At 39.5% G+C, this 13,959-nt stretch overlaps 1 protein-coding gene across 1 annotated transcript in view; it reads right to left on the bottom strand.

The window, feature by feature from the left end:
• Nucleotides 1–13,959, bottom strand: part of LOC120050702 (cadherin-18-like) — a 144,000-nt gene that overhangs the window by 106,954 nt on the left and 23,087 nt on the right. Inside the window, exon 2 of the mRNA XM_038997273.1 lies at nucleotides 10,460–10,754. Coding sequence (XP_038853201.1) covers nucleotides 10,460–10,754 — 295 coding nt within the window. The remainder of the gene's footprint in view (nucleotides 1–10,459; nucleotides 10,755–13,959) is intronic.

The following is a 13,959-nucleotide window of genomic DNA, read 5'->3' as shown; positions in this document are numbered from 1 at the left end:
AAAGAGAGAGAGAGAGAGAAACAAAGAGAGAGAGAGAGAGATAGAGGAACACAGCAAGAGAAACACAGCGAGAGAGAAAAACTGAGTGAGAGAGAGAGAGAGAAACACAGTGATAGAGAGAAACACAGCGAGAGAGATGAAGAAACACAGCGAGAGAAAGAGAAACACAGCGAGAGAGTGAAACAAAACCAGAGATAGAGAAGTAAAGCGAGAGAGAGAGAGAAACACAGTGAGAGAGAGAAAGAGGGAAACAGTGAGAGAGAGAAACACATAGAGAGAAACAAAGTGAGAGAAAGAGAGAGAGAAAAACATAGCGAGAAAGAGAAACACAGTGAGAGAGAGAATGAGAGAAACAAAACGAGAGAGAAATACAGCGAGAGAGAAACATAATGAGAGAGAAACACAGCGATAGAGAGAGAAATACAGCGAGAGAGAAACACAGAGAAGGAGAGAAACATTGTGAGAGAAAGAGAGAGCGAAACATAGCGAGAGAGAGTAACACAGAGCGAGAGAAAAACACAGCGGGAGAGAGAAACCCAGAGAAAGAGAAAGAAAACACAATGAGAGAGTAAGAGTGAAACATAACGAGAGAGAGAAACACAGCGGGAGAGAGAAACCCAGCGAGAGAGAGAGAAACGCAGCAAGAGAAACACAGCGAGAGAGAGAAACACAGCGGGAGAGAGAAACAGAGCGAGAGAGCACGAGAGAGTGAGAAACACAACGAGAGAGAGAGAGAACCACAGCGAGAGAGAGAAACACAGCGAGAGAGAGAAACACAGCCAGAGATAGAGAAACACAGCCAGAGATAGAGAAACACAGCGAGAGAGAGAGAAACACAGCGAGACAGAGATAGAGAAACACAGCGAGAGAGAGAAAAAGACAGTGAGAGAGAGAGAAACACAGCGATAGAGAGATAAACACAGCGAGAGAGCGAGAAAGAGAGAGAGAGAAACATAATGAGAGAGAGAGAGAAACACAGCTGGAGAGGGAGAGAAACAAAGAGAGAGAGAGGTTAACCCAGCGAGAGAGCAAGAGAGAGAGAAACAGTCAGAGAGAGAGAAACAAAGCGAGAGAGAGAGAAACACAGTGAAAGCGAGAGAGAGAGAGAGAGAGAGAGAGAGAGAGAGAGAAAGAACTTTAATATGGCAGTGAATGCACTCAAAGAAAAAGCCTATAGAGCATTGTATGCAATTATAATGAAATTATTGAAAATCAACATCCCAATTAGAATTTGGACCAAAATATTTGACAGTGTAATCCTACCAATAGCTCTTTACCGAAGTGAGGTTTGGGGGCCTCTCAATAAACTGGACTTTAAAATGTGTGACAAACATCCAATTGAAGCCCTACATGCAGAATTCTGTCGGAAAGTCCAGCGACATACACCAACTAATGCATGTAGGGCAGAATAGGGCCGCTTTCCAGGAGTAATGAAAATACAGACAAGATCATAAAAATTCTGGCTACATCTAAATTCAAGTCCAAGTCTGCAATTTAAAGCACTTCAAACCCAAGAGCTGAGCCCAGAAACGAACCCTCTCAGTCAGCTGGTGTTGGACCTAACCAACCAAGCTGACACCAGCACTGCTTCAAAAGAAAGAATTTCAATTAACTTCTTATGGCTGCAAGGGGCAGTATTGAGTAGCCTGATAAAATGTCTCCATTTCAAACGGCCTCGTACTCAATTCTTGCTCGTACAATATGCATATTATTATTACTATTGGATAGAAAACACTCTCTAGTTTCTAAAACCGTTTGAATTATTTCTCTGAGTGAAACAGAACTCATTCTGCAGCACTTTTCCTGACCCGGAAGTTCAAAGTCTGAAATCGATGCTCTCTTCCTCTTCCTGCCTATAAATGGGCACAAGAGCTATTAGTATACATGCACGTCATACACCTTCCTCTGGGTGTCAAGAAGGCTGTGAGAGAAGAAATGAGGTGATTATCTCGATCTGGGATGGAATAAATCCTCTTGGAATGACGTGTACCCCAGTTCCGGTACTCTGAAGAACGCGATTTGGACAGTGGGGTTGCCTTTTGTTTTGCTGACGTTATAGGCGACTATTATTTCCGGCTTTGATTTTATTTGATACATGTCACCATATCATCGTAAAGTATGTTTTTTCAATATAGTTTCATCAGATTATTGAAATTTTTTCGGGAGTTTTGCCGTGTTCCGTTCTCTTCCGTTTGTTTACATGGAGAGATCCGTGCAACCCGGCTAGCGCGCTTGCTAAATGGAGAGAGAAAGTTGCCATTCTGAATCCAAACAACGACTCATCTGGACAAAGGACACCTTGTTCAACATTCTGATGAAAGATCAGCAAAAGTAAGACCCAATTTATGATGTTATTTCATATATCTGTCGTAGTCGCCGGCGCCCAAGTGTTTCTGGCTATTGTGCTAAGCTAATATAACGCAACATTTTGTTTTCGCTGTAAAACACTTAATAAATCGGAAATATTGTCTGGCATCACAAGATGCCTGTCTTTCATTTGCTGTACACTATGTATTTTTCAGAAATGTTTTATGATGAGTAATTAGGTATTTGACGTTGGTGTCTGTAAATATTATGGCTGCTTTCGGTGCAATTTCTGAATGTAGCTGCAATGTAAACTATGATTTATACCTGAAATATGCACATTTTTTGAAAAAAACATATGCTATACAATAAATATGTTATCAGACTGTCATCTGATGAGGTTGTTTCTTGGTTAGTGGCTATTTATATCTTTATTTGGCCGAATTTGTGATAGCTACTGATGGAGTCAAAAACTGATGGAGTAATAAAAGTGGAGTCTTTTGCTAACGTGGTTAGCTAATAGATTTACATATTTTGTCTTCCCTGTAAAACATTTTAAAAATCGGACATGTTGGCTGGATTCACGAGATGTGTACCTTTCATATGCTGTATTGGACTTGTTAATGTGTGAAAGTTGAATATTTTAAAAAAATATCTTTTGAATTTCGCGCCCTGCACTTGAAGTGGCTGTTGTCATAAGTGTACCGACGTCGGGCTTGCACGCCAAACAGGTTAACTAAATCATGAACCAATCAAAGGACTCATATTTACAACATTGGAAAAACGAAACAAAATCCCAAAGCCGACTAAATTGCTATCTGACCCTAATCAGAGAATATGAATTGGCTGATTATCTCTACCCTGTCAGAGATACGAAGCAGAGACAGATCCTTACCAAGTACAGGCTGAGTGACCACCAATTGGCAATAGAAACCGGCAGACATAAAAAGACATGGCTACCCAAGGAGGTCACTGCCTGACAGGGGAGGTCGAGACAGAGATGCACTTTCTCCTTTACTGTGAGAAATATTTTGCACAAAGAGATTAATTATTCACAGAAATGACTACATTTACTCCTAATTTTAATTTATTAAACCCAGAGGAAAAACTAAAAATACTCATGGGCGAAGGAGCAATGGCTCCTCTTGCAGCCAAATATATATTTGCCTGCCATAGCCTTAGGGACACTGAATAATAACATCTGCATAGTAAGCAGTAACTTACTTATTATTACAATTATTGTTATTACTATTATTGTTATTACTATTATTATTGTTGTTTATCATTCCAAAAAATAGTGGTATGGGTGGTAATGGTAATGATAGCAGTTTAATGATGGTGGTGGTAGTAGTAGTAGTAATGATGATGGTAGTTGTAGTACTGATGTAATGGTGAAGATGACCGTTATTTAGTTATAAGTTAGTTATTTTTTCATTTTCCATATATATATTTTTATATTTTTTACATTTCTACTATTGACTGTTACCATTTTATTGTTATTATTTTGTATTAAATTCTGTGTTAATATTTACTACCATTTTATATTATTATTTGTTATCGTTTATAATTTTATGACTATGTATATTGTATACATTGTTGCTATGGCAATATTGACACAATGTTTTTCATGCCAATAAAGCAGCTTGAATTTGAATTTGAATTTGAGAGAGAGAGAGAGAGAGAGAGAGAGGGAAACACAGTGAGAGAGAGGGAAACACAGCGAGAGAGAGAGAGAAACACATAGAGAAAGAGAAAGAAACACAGCGAGAGAAAGAGAGAGGAACATAGCGAGAGAGAGAGAAACGCAGAGAGAGACAGAGAGAGAAACATATAGAGAGAGAGAGAAAAACAGCGAGAGAGAGAAACACAATGGGAGAGAGAAACCCAGGGAGAGAAAAAAAACTCAGCGAGAGAGAGAGAGACAGTGAGAAAGAACGAGAGAAACAAGCAAGAGAGGGAGAGAAACACACATTGAGGAGGGTAGACACAGGAAAACCTGGCTCCCTGTAGAGGAAAGGCTGTGCAACCACTGCACAACAGCAGAAAATGAGACAGAGCTGCATTTCCTGACAAAATGTCAAAAATATAAAACAATTAGAGAGTGTCATTTCCCCAAATTTGAAACTCTTATTCAAGGTTTCAAAGACCTCTCTGATGAGAATAGGCTACCCGTCCTGTTGGGGGAGGACGCAGAGCGCTGTGGGTTGGCAGCGCACTACATTGCCGCCTGCCATAAGTTGAAGGACAGTGTCTGACAGACCAATCAACCTGCACATGTCTTCTACTGTATGTTTATTGTTATTGTTGAATGTATGGTTATTTTGACACTTGGTTATTGTTGTTACTGTTGTCCCGTTGACAATTTTGATTCTCATTTTCATATTGTAAATAAGCTTTTGCAATATGTACACCGTTACGTCATGCCAATAAAGCAAATTGAATTGAATTGAAAATTGAGAGAGAGAGAGGGAAACACAGTGAGAGAGAGAATGAGAGAGAAACACAGCGAGACAGAGAAAAACACAGTTAAAGAGAGAGAAACACAGCGATAGAGAGAGAAACACAGCGAGAGAGAGAAATAGAGCGAGAGAGAAAGAGAGAAACAAATAGAGAAAGAGACAGAAAGACAGCGAGAGAGAGACACACAGAGAGAGAGAGACAGAGAGTAACACAGCGAGAGAGAGAGAGAGAAACTCAGAGAGAGAGCGAAAAACACAGCAAGAGAGAGAAACACAGCGAGAGAGAGGGAGAAACACAGCAAAATATAGAGAATCACAGCGAGAGAGAAAAACAGAGAGAGAGAGAGAGAAAAACAGCGAGAGAGAGACAGAGAGTAACACAGCGAGAGAGAGAAACATGCGAGAGAGAGAAACACAGCGAGAGAGACAGAAACACAGAGAGAGAGAGGGAAGCACAGTGAGAGAGAGAGAGAAACACAACAAGAGAGAGAATGAGAGAGAAACACAGCGAAAGAGAGAGCAAGAGAAACACAGCGAGACAGCGAGACAGAGAAAATACAGTTAGAGAGAGAGACAGACAGCGAGAAAGAGAGAGAAACACAATGAGAGAGATAAACACAGCGAGAGAGAGAGAAACACAGCGAGAGAGAGAGAGAGGGAAACACAGCGAGAGAGCAAAAGAAACACAGAGAGAGAGAGAATGAGAGAAACACAGCGAGAGAGAGAAACAAATAGAGAATGAGACAGAAAGACAGCGAGAGCGAGAAACAGTGAGAGAGAGAAACACGGTGATAGAGAGAGACAAAAAGATAAAGAGAGAGAAAAACATTGAGAGAGAGAAACATAGCGAGAGAGAGAGAAACACAGAGAGAGACAGAGAGAGAAACACAATGAGAGAGAGAGAGAAACACAGTGAGAGAGAGAAACACAGCGAGATAGAGAGCAAGAGAAACACAGCAAGAGAGAGAGAGAAACACAGCAAGAGAGAGAGAAACAAAGCTGGAGAGATAGAGAGAGAGTAACACAGCGAGAGAAAGAAACATGCGAGAGACAGAGAAAAACAGCGAGAGATAGAGAAACTCAGTGAGAGAGAGAGAGAAACACAGCAAGAGAGAGGGAGAGAAACACAGTGAGAGAGAGAAACACAGAGAGAGAGAGAGAGAGAGAAAGAAACATGCGAGAGACAAAGAAAACCAGCGAGAGAGAGAGAAACACAGTGAGAGAGAGAGAGACAGAGAGTAACAGCAAGAGAGAGATAGAGAAACTCAGTGAGAGAGAGAGAGAGAGAAACACAGTAAGAGAGGGAGAGAAACACAGCGAGAGAGAGAAACAAAGAGAGAGAGAGAGAGAGTAACACAGTGAGAGAGAGAGAAACACAGCGAGAGAGAAAATTAAAGAAACACAGCAAGAGAGAGAGAGAGAGATAGTGAGAGAGAGGGAGAGAAACACAGCGAGAGAGAAACAGAGAGAGAGAGAAACACAGCAAGAGAGAGTGAGCAAAAATGAGAGAAATGCACACCTCCTGATGTCCATTTAAAAATGTTCAAGCAGGAGTGTATGTCAGAGACCATTGTCGAGTAGTCAAGTAGAAAATGTATTCCCCTTTCATGTGACTCTCAAAAATGTGATTTCTGCAGTTGAATTCTGAGAAGTGAAATGGTAACATTAGAAAACCCTGGCATGTGCCCAGCTAATCAATTTAGGAAAAAGGAACATCACAGGCAATTAGCCGCCATACACCAAGACCCATCCTGGGCTGGAGAGCATTGGTATTGACAAACGCAGGAGGATTAGTGCTGTGGAGTGTGAGGACTGTTGATTGTTACAGCCGATTTGACACCAGCAGGCCAAAGACGAATGGCTTTAATGGATACAAGCAAAAGGAGGGGGCAGAAGGGCGAGAAAAAGGGTTATTATTTTCCCTTTTTGATCCATGATTCTTCCCCTCAGGCTATCAATGTTGATTGAATCTACATGTTGTAGGGTCTTGCTATCTGTCTGGCTGACATTGTTGAAGTTTTTCCAGGAAACAACAAACTTTTGAGACCAGTGGATTTTTCTCAACAGAGTCAAATAATAAAATATCTAAGCAACTCAATACAGTTGAAGACGGAAGTTTACACGTACTTAGGTTGGAGTCATTAAAACTCGTTTTTCAACAACTCCACAAGTTTCTTGCTTACAAACTATAGTTTTGGCAAGTTGGATAGGACATCTACTTTGTGCATGACACAAGTAATTTTTCCAACAATTGTTTACAGAGAGATTATTTCAATTATAATTCACCTTTTCACAATTCCAGTGGGTCAGAAGTTTATATACAATGGGTTGACTGTGCCTTTAAACAGCTTGGACAATTCCAGAAAAGTATGTCATGGCTATAGAAGCTTCTGATAGGCTAATTGACATCATTTGAGTCAATTGGAGGTGTACCTGAGGATGTAATTCAAGACCTACCTTCAAACTCAGTGCCTCTTTGTATTGACATCATGGGAAAATCAAAAGAAATAAGCCAAGACCTCAGAAAAAAATTGTAGACCTCCACAAGAGAAATTTCCAAATGCCTGAAGGTACCATGTTCATCTGTACAAACAATAGTAAACAAGTATAAACAACATGGAACCACGCAGCCATCATACCGCTCAGGAAGGAGACGCGTTCTGCCCCCTAGAGATGAACGTACTTTGGTGCGAAAAGTGCAAATCAATCCCAGAACAACAGCAAAGGACCTTGTGAAGATGCTGGAGGAAACAGGTAGAAAAGTATATATATCCACAGTAAAATGCATCCTATATTGACATAACCTGAAAGGCCGCTCAGCAAGGAAGAAGCCACTGCTCCAAAACCGCCATACAAAAAGCCAGACTACGGTTTGCTACTGCACATGGGGACAAAGATTGTACTTTTTGGAGAAATGTCCTCTCGTCTGATGAAACAAAAATAGAACCGTTTGGCCATAATGACCATCGTTATGTTTGGAGGAAAAAGGGGAGGATTGTAAGCCTAAGAACACCATCCCAACCGTGAAGCACGGGGGTGGCAGCATCATGTTGTAGGGGTGTTTTGCTGCAGGATGGACTGGTGCACTTCACAAAATAGATGGCATCATGTGGAAAGAAAATGATGTGGATATATTGAAGCAACATCTCAAGACATCAGTCAGGAAGTTAAAGCTTGGTCGCAAATGGGTCTTCCAAATGGACAATGACCCCAAGCATACTTCCAAAGTTGTGGCAAAATGGCTTAAGGACAACAAAGTCAAGGTATTGACAAGGCCCTGACCTCAATCCCATAGAAAATTTGAGGGCAGAACTGAAAAAGCGTGTGCGAGCAAGGAGGCCTACAAACTTGACTCAGTTACACCAGCACCGTCCGGAGGAATGGGCCAAAATTCACCCAACTTATTGTGGGAAGCTTGTGGAAGGCTACCCAAAACATTTAACCCAAGTTAAACAATTTAAAGGCAATGCTACCAAATACTAATTGAGTGTATGTAAACTTCTGACCCACAGGAAATGTGATGAAAGAAATAAAAGCTGAAATAAATAATTCTCTCTACTACAATTCTGACATTTCACATTCTTAAAATAAATTGGTGATCCTAACTAACCTAAGACAGGGAATTTTTACGAGGATTAAATGTCAGAATTAAATGTATGTGGTATATGTAAACGGTATAGGTATATGTAAACTTCCGACTTCAACTGTACATGCAATACAGAAGCTCTCATACAAGTATCCAGTAGGGAGGGTTCTACTACGCTATATGGAATTGTTTTATGAAAATCACAACATCATTTGTTGTGATCATTTAGCTATTAGATTTGGAATTTTAAGACCCCTTGAAGTATCAAAAAATTAAAAAATTATTTGGATGATATTTTTGGGTTGCCTTACTGCTATTAGCTCATACAAACATATTGGATAACAGATTCACTACATTGAACAAAAGATAGTCCCCCAAAATCAAAAGGAAGTTTATTCGGGAATTGTCTCTCCGAAATCTGAGAGATTTAAGAAAGATCAGGAAACATATATTTTTTTTTTTTTTTACATGTATTTAACCCCATTTTTATGTCCATATAACTTCCATTTATTTGTTCAACTGGTACCGGGGGACCTTCAGATGAGTCTTGTGAAGTCTGTGGGCGACTAGAGGAAAACAATGGACATGTACATGTTGGTGAGAGTCTCGCCTTTGCACAGAGGGGTTAGCGTGTAGCACAAATGGTTTGGCAGATCGGCCGTACCGACTTCAGACGAGTCTACATCGTGTTCATGAGAGTCTCATCTTTCCATAGATGAGACTTTAGGCCAAACCATTCGGACGCTACAGACAAATTATAGCTCTGTCACCTTTCACCGCAGATGGAGAAATGCGACATAGGTGGATGCTGGTATCTTTAGCTTAAACTGACAGAATTTTATGGAGATGTTTTTATTATGCTAATTTGCAAGAAGGCATCAAGGGGCGTATTGACTGTTTATAGAAAAGGCCCTTACAAGTCTGCTGACGTTTACTGAGGTTAATATATTTTGGACAGTCCAAGTCCGTTATATGTGCGCACCGAAGACAGCGGCCCTATTCGCTACACCACCCCAGACCACCACTTTGTAATTTTATAAAACCACCTAAGAAGAAAAAAGATAACCACCAATGGGGGAATTTGGATATATGGGCAGAGAGGAGGATAGTGGGTCAAAGAACACAAAAAAATTGCATTGATAGATCAATCATTGAAAATGATACCAACTTTCACAAATCTATTCAGGAGTCCAAAAACACGATGATAGAAGCTTGCAACCATTCTGGGCAAAACACACCACTTTTTGGGCCCAAGTCTGACATGTTTCAGCACAACATTTCTTTAGAGCCATTTGGTTTTCAGCCAGGGAGAAATTCATTGGACTGAGAAAAGCACCGCTTTTGTTCGTCACAAGCTAAAAACGGAATGGTAGAATAAAAGAGACAAACATAGATGCTACCACAAGATGCTGGGCATATCAGGAGCAACTCCTCAGAGGAGGCGAGTGTAGGCTTTCTCTCCTTGATGTGGAGGCTTCCAGAGGCTTGCAGTCTCAGCGGTCAGAGAGAGAGATGGAGGGAGAGATGACGTGGAGCACTAGTGAGTGCTTAATAAAGACCTTCCCTTAGCCACCCAGGTGAATCATCAGAGAGAGAGAGATGAATAAAATAGAAACAAAAACGAAATAGGAAAGAGGGAAGACTCCACTGGCATGTGAAAATATAAAAATGGAAATGAAACAAGAGGAACCAACTGAGAGGAACGGGAAGGTATAACACAGAGCATTCTGTGTTCTGTTGTTGTACATGAATACATGACTATGTATGGGCTTTTAAGAATGGATTTTGTGTAGAAGTGAAACAGGGTCAGAGTGGTTTTAATATACTGAGTCGGGTAAAATACTTTACAGTGTGTTAAACACTGTGTGAGGTCTTGTGCCAGACTTTCTTAAGATTCCGTTGATTTCTGAATAAAACATAAATAGTTTAAATAATAACAAGTTGTGAATTTTAATTTCAATCTTAGATATGTTATGGGTAAAATGCATTCCTAGATAAAGGATACATACCTTTAAATCCAAAATGGCTACAAATTCTTATCTAGTAAAGAAGACTACAAATACAAGTAAACTTATTGTTAGCAGGTAACAAAATACTGGGCTGTCCTTACCCACTCCAGACATCTCAGGCACAGCAGCTACAAAAGGACCATCTGGAAATGTTGGGGCGTTATCATTGATGTCCTGGACTTTGATGATGAATTCTGACTTTGGTTCCAGGGGCTTTTCAGTGTTGCGGTCGAAGGCTTGTGCGTGGAGGACATAGTGATCTTTCCTCTCCCGGTCCAGGCTTTCTGTTGCATGAATATCTCCTGTCACCTCATTGATGATGAATATACTCCCAGCGCCTTCCCCACTCAGAATGTACCTTACGGAGCCATCCCCTTTGTCAGAGTTGGAATGAAGCTGTAAGAGAAACCCGAGACAGAATATCAGATGGTTATTGCATAACAGGCATTATTGAATAAGTTACCCCCTAAAGTTATAGCAAGTTTAAAACTTAAATATTTAATAAGTGCTAAATCTCAGTCCAAAATATTAGAAAATGTGGAGATGTTCTGTAGAAAAGCAAAGGAAGCGTAGTCTATTCGTTGTAAGTAGGCTGCTGGTATGCGAACACATAGACAAACCTGTGAGTCTTCAATGTAACATATTCCAAATGTCATATTCAAAGCTTTAGCCTGGGATTTAGAAATGTGAACCATCTAAATCGGCAGCCTTTTTTGAGATTCAATTTTTCGGGGTTAGTGAAATCCTTATAAACTCTTTAAAGATGAAATCACTTGAATAAATCTTTAATAATGATGAGTGAGAATGTTACAGATGCACAAATATCATACCCCAAAGACCTCTCACCATTGCAATAACAGGGGAGGGGGGGCATGATATTTGTGTAACTTTCTCACTCATAATTATAAAAAATGTATTCAAGAGTATCCGTAATCCCGGTAGCATCCACATTAATGTATAAGTGTTTAGGAACATATTCTATTCTTCTTTACAATAAAAGTGACTCCAAAATGACACAATATATTATTTACCATTCTTTTCTATTCGGCAGAAAATAATCTGAAACACAACCAAAAAAAAAACAGCAAATGCATCCAAAAAATGTGTACAGTAGAGTCACAAGCTTGATATAGTCATTTTGTTCTAATTAAATGGGACCAAATACCCGATATGTTTGGTCCCCTAAAACGGGGGGACTATGTACAAAAAGTAATTTGTAAATGGTTAAAATGGATGAAAATACACTCAAATTAAAGTGGACATTCTACAATTTAAACTTATAATTATTGTATAATTTCAAATCCAGAGTGCTGGAGTACAGAGCCAAAACCACAAAAAAAATGTGTCACTGTCCCAATACTTTTGGAGCTCACGGTATTTACCCAGTGAAGGCAAAGAACATTGAGGGTTCTATCCCTATACCCCAGAATGTAATGGGGATTTTAAAAAACAACAGCCAACACAAAATAAACAGTCACATCAAACACTGAAATGACAGCCAACGTTCCCTTTTACTTTGTTTCAGCTGTTTTCCATGGACATTTATAGCCATATTAATGATGCTGCTGCATGATTTCGCCTGGTTAGAAAAATGGCTAGCTGACGTCTGACACAGTTAGCGCTCTTTGGCAAGGGGGAGATCAAATTCATATTTTGCAACATTGTTGCAGAGGTCTGAGTGGCAAACAGCAAGGTTCATTCAAACCTGTGCTGTTGTAAACTAAATGCTAGCTAGAAAGCAAGAGAAAATAATGTGTTTAATAAAAGCATACACTCTTAGATAAACCTTTTAGAAAATTCTAAATGTAACTGCCATTCCTATTCAAAAAACCAACTGCCATTCCAATATGATGATGCAAGAGGAAGGTGGTTGAACCAACTTGCAAGTAGCCTACCAATAAGCATGTTATTTTTCAATGTAAGTAAAGTTGATTATTTAATTCATATATGACATCAAAGTCATATGATAAACTAATGCTAGATAAATTACATTTGAAATGTAATTCGAATTTGAGCATGTTTGTAGCTAGTTAAAAATAAAAAGCAAGGCTACTTTAATTTGCCACTTTACAAGCTAGCCAGCTAACTTTGTCAAATTTAACATGATTTTCTTTATTTTGGGATATACCAAATGGAGCTACAGATCCAGCCTGACATTGGCAAGTAGCTAACTGTTACTTTTATTTCAGTATTTCAGTGTGGAGTCAATTGAGGGATCTGTTCAATGAAGCCATTAGAAGACTGTTTCTGACAGAGTATAACTGTATAAATGACTTATAATAAGTCTTGGTGATTCAATAGCCTAATTAATCATTACATTACTTTTAACACACTATCTGCTCAGTCTGGCAGTAACCCAGAACTACCAGAGGCAGAGGATCTCTCTTTCGGCTGCTGCTGACAACAACTGCATGTAAGTTGTTCTTCTAAATCATAATAATTATATGTCTGCATAGCATTTTGGCTTCATTTTGGCAGATTAATTCATGCTTATTTATGAATATTATCTCATGTTTGGCCGGTTCGAATCCTGGGAGGGCGCTGGAAAAAACGGGCGGAATTGATCTGACAACTTGGTTCACATCCACAAAACATTTCTTTACCATTGGGCCATGGAGCAATGCCCTTAACCCTTTCTCTCCATCCAGAGGCGTTGCACTGCAGCTTGAACCTGTGCTCGTTTCCATTGTATGTGTGAGGTCTGCTGTTCGGGGGGGTTGAGAACGGGACAGAAGACACACTTTTGATGTTCAATGTAACTAATGGACAACATTGTATTGTATTTTATTGTATTGTATTCTAAAGAAGTCAGGCAGAGTTGACGTGGGCCTTCATTCAAACAGAGAGATGCCTCCTTGGCCACCAGTGCCTATTACCAAACTAGCTTTGCATATACAATACATAAAAAAAATATATTCTGATATTCTTTTGTCCATTATTTAATTGTTTATTAATTTATATAATTAGCTAAAAATATTAGTAGTAGCCATGACTCATATATTGCACCATGCAGGGTTCTATATGGAACCATTTTGGTTCAGTGAAGTAGAACCGTTAGGGTTCTGAAAAATAACCCATAAAATGGTTCTATACAGAACTTTTAAGGGGTTCCATATATGAAGCAAGTGATTTATGTTCTATAGGGAACATTTTTTTCTAAGAGTGTGCTTTAACAAATCAGGACACTATAACTGTACATCAAACACATGGTAAAGAACTTTGAATTTACAGAGCATATACGGTACAAAGTGAAAGGTAACACAGTGGAATTCATACAGCGATCAAACAAAGCCAGAAGAGTTCAATCATCCATTTACATTCTCATCTTCTACATGAATTAACGTGTCAAACCTCAAAAGGCTAGCCACATTAACAGGTTATTTTGAAATAATGCTTCATGCTAGCCTAGCAGCACCATTTTCATATTGCTTCGCAGATGTATATACCCAACCATCACTGAGCATAGGTAGCCAGTGATGTAGTGGTAAAAAATTGGGTAAACGCTGATCGCTGTTCCCTGAAAATAAAGTAACGCTCCCTACATTTTCAATGCATTTTCCCAAGGTGGGTAAATACTCGTGCAAAAGAAAATAGGTAAATG

This window comes from Salvelinus namaycush, chromosome 7, assembly GCF_016432855.1.
Source record: "Salvelinus namaycush isolate Seneca chromosome 7, SaNama_1.0, whole genome shotgun sequence".
Taxonomy (NCBI): domain Eukaryota; kingdom Metazoa; phylum Chordata; class Actinopteri; order Salmoniformes; family Salmonidae; genus Salvelinus; species Salvelinus namaycush.
The sequence above is the reverse complement of the archived record's forward strand: the minus strand, read 5'-3'. Positions and strand labels throughout refer to the sequence as shown.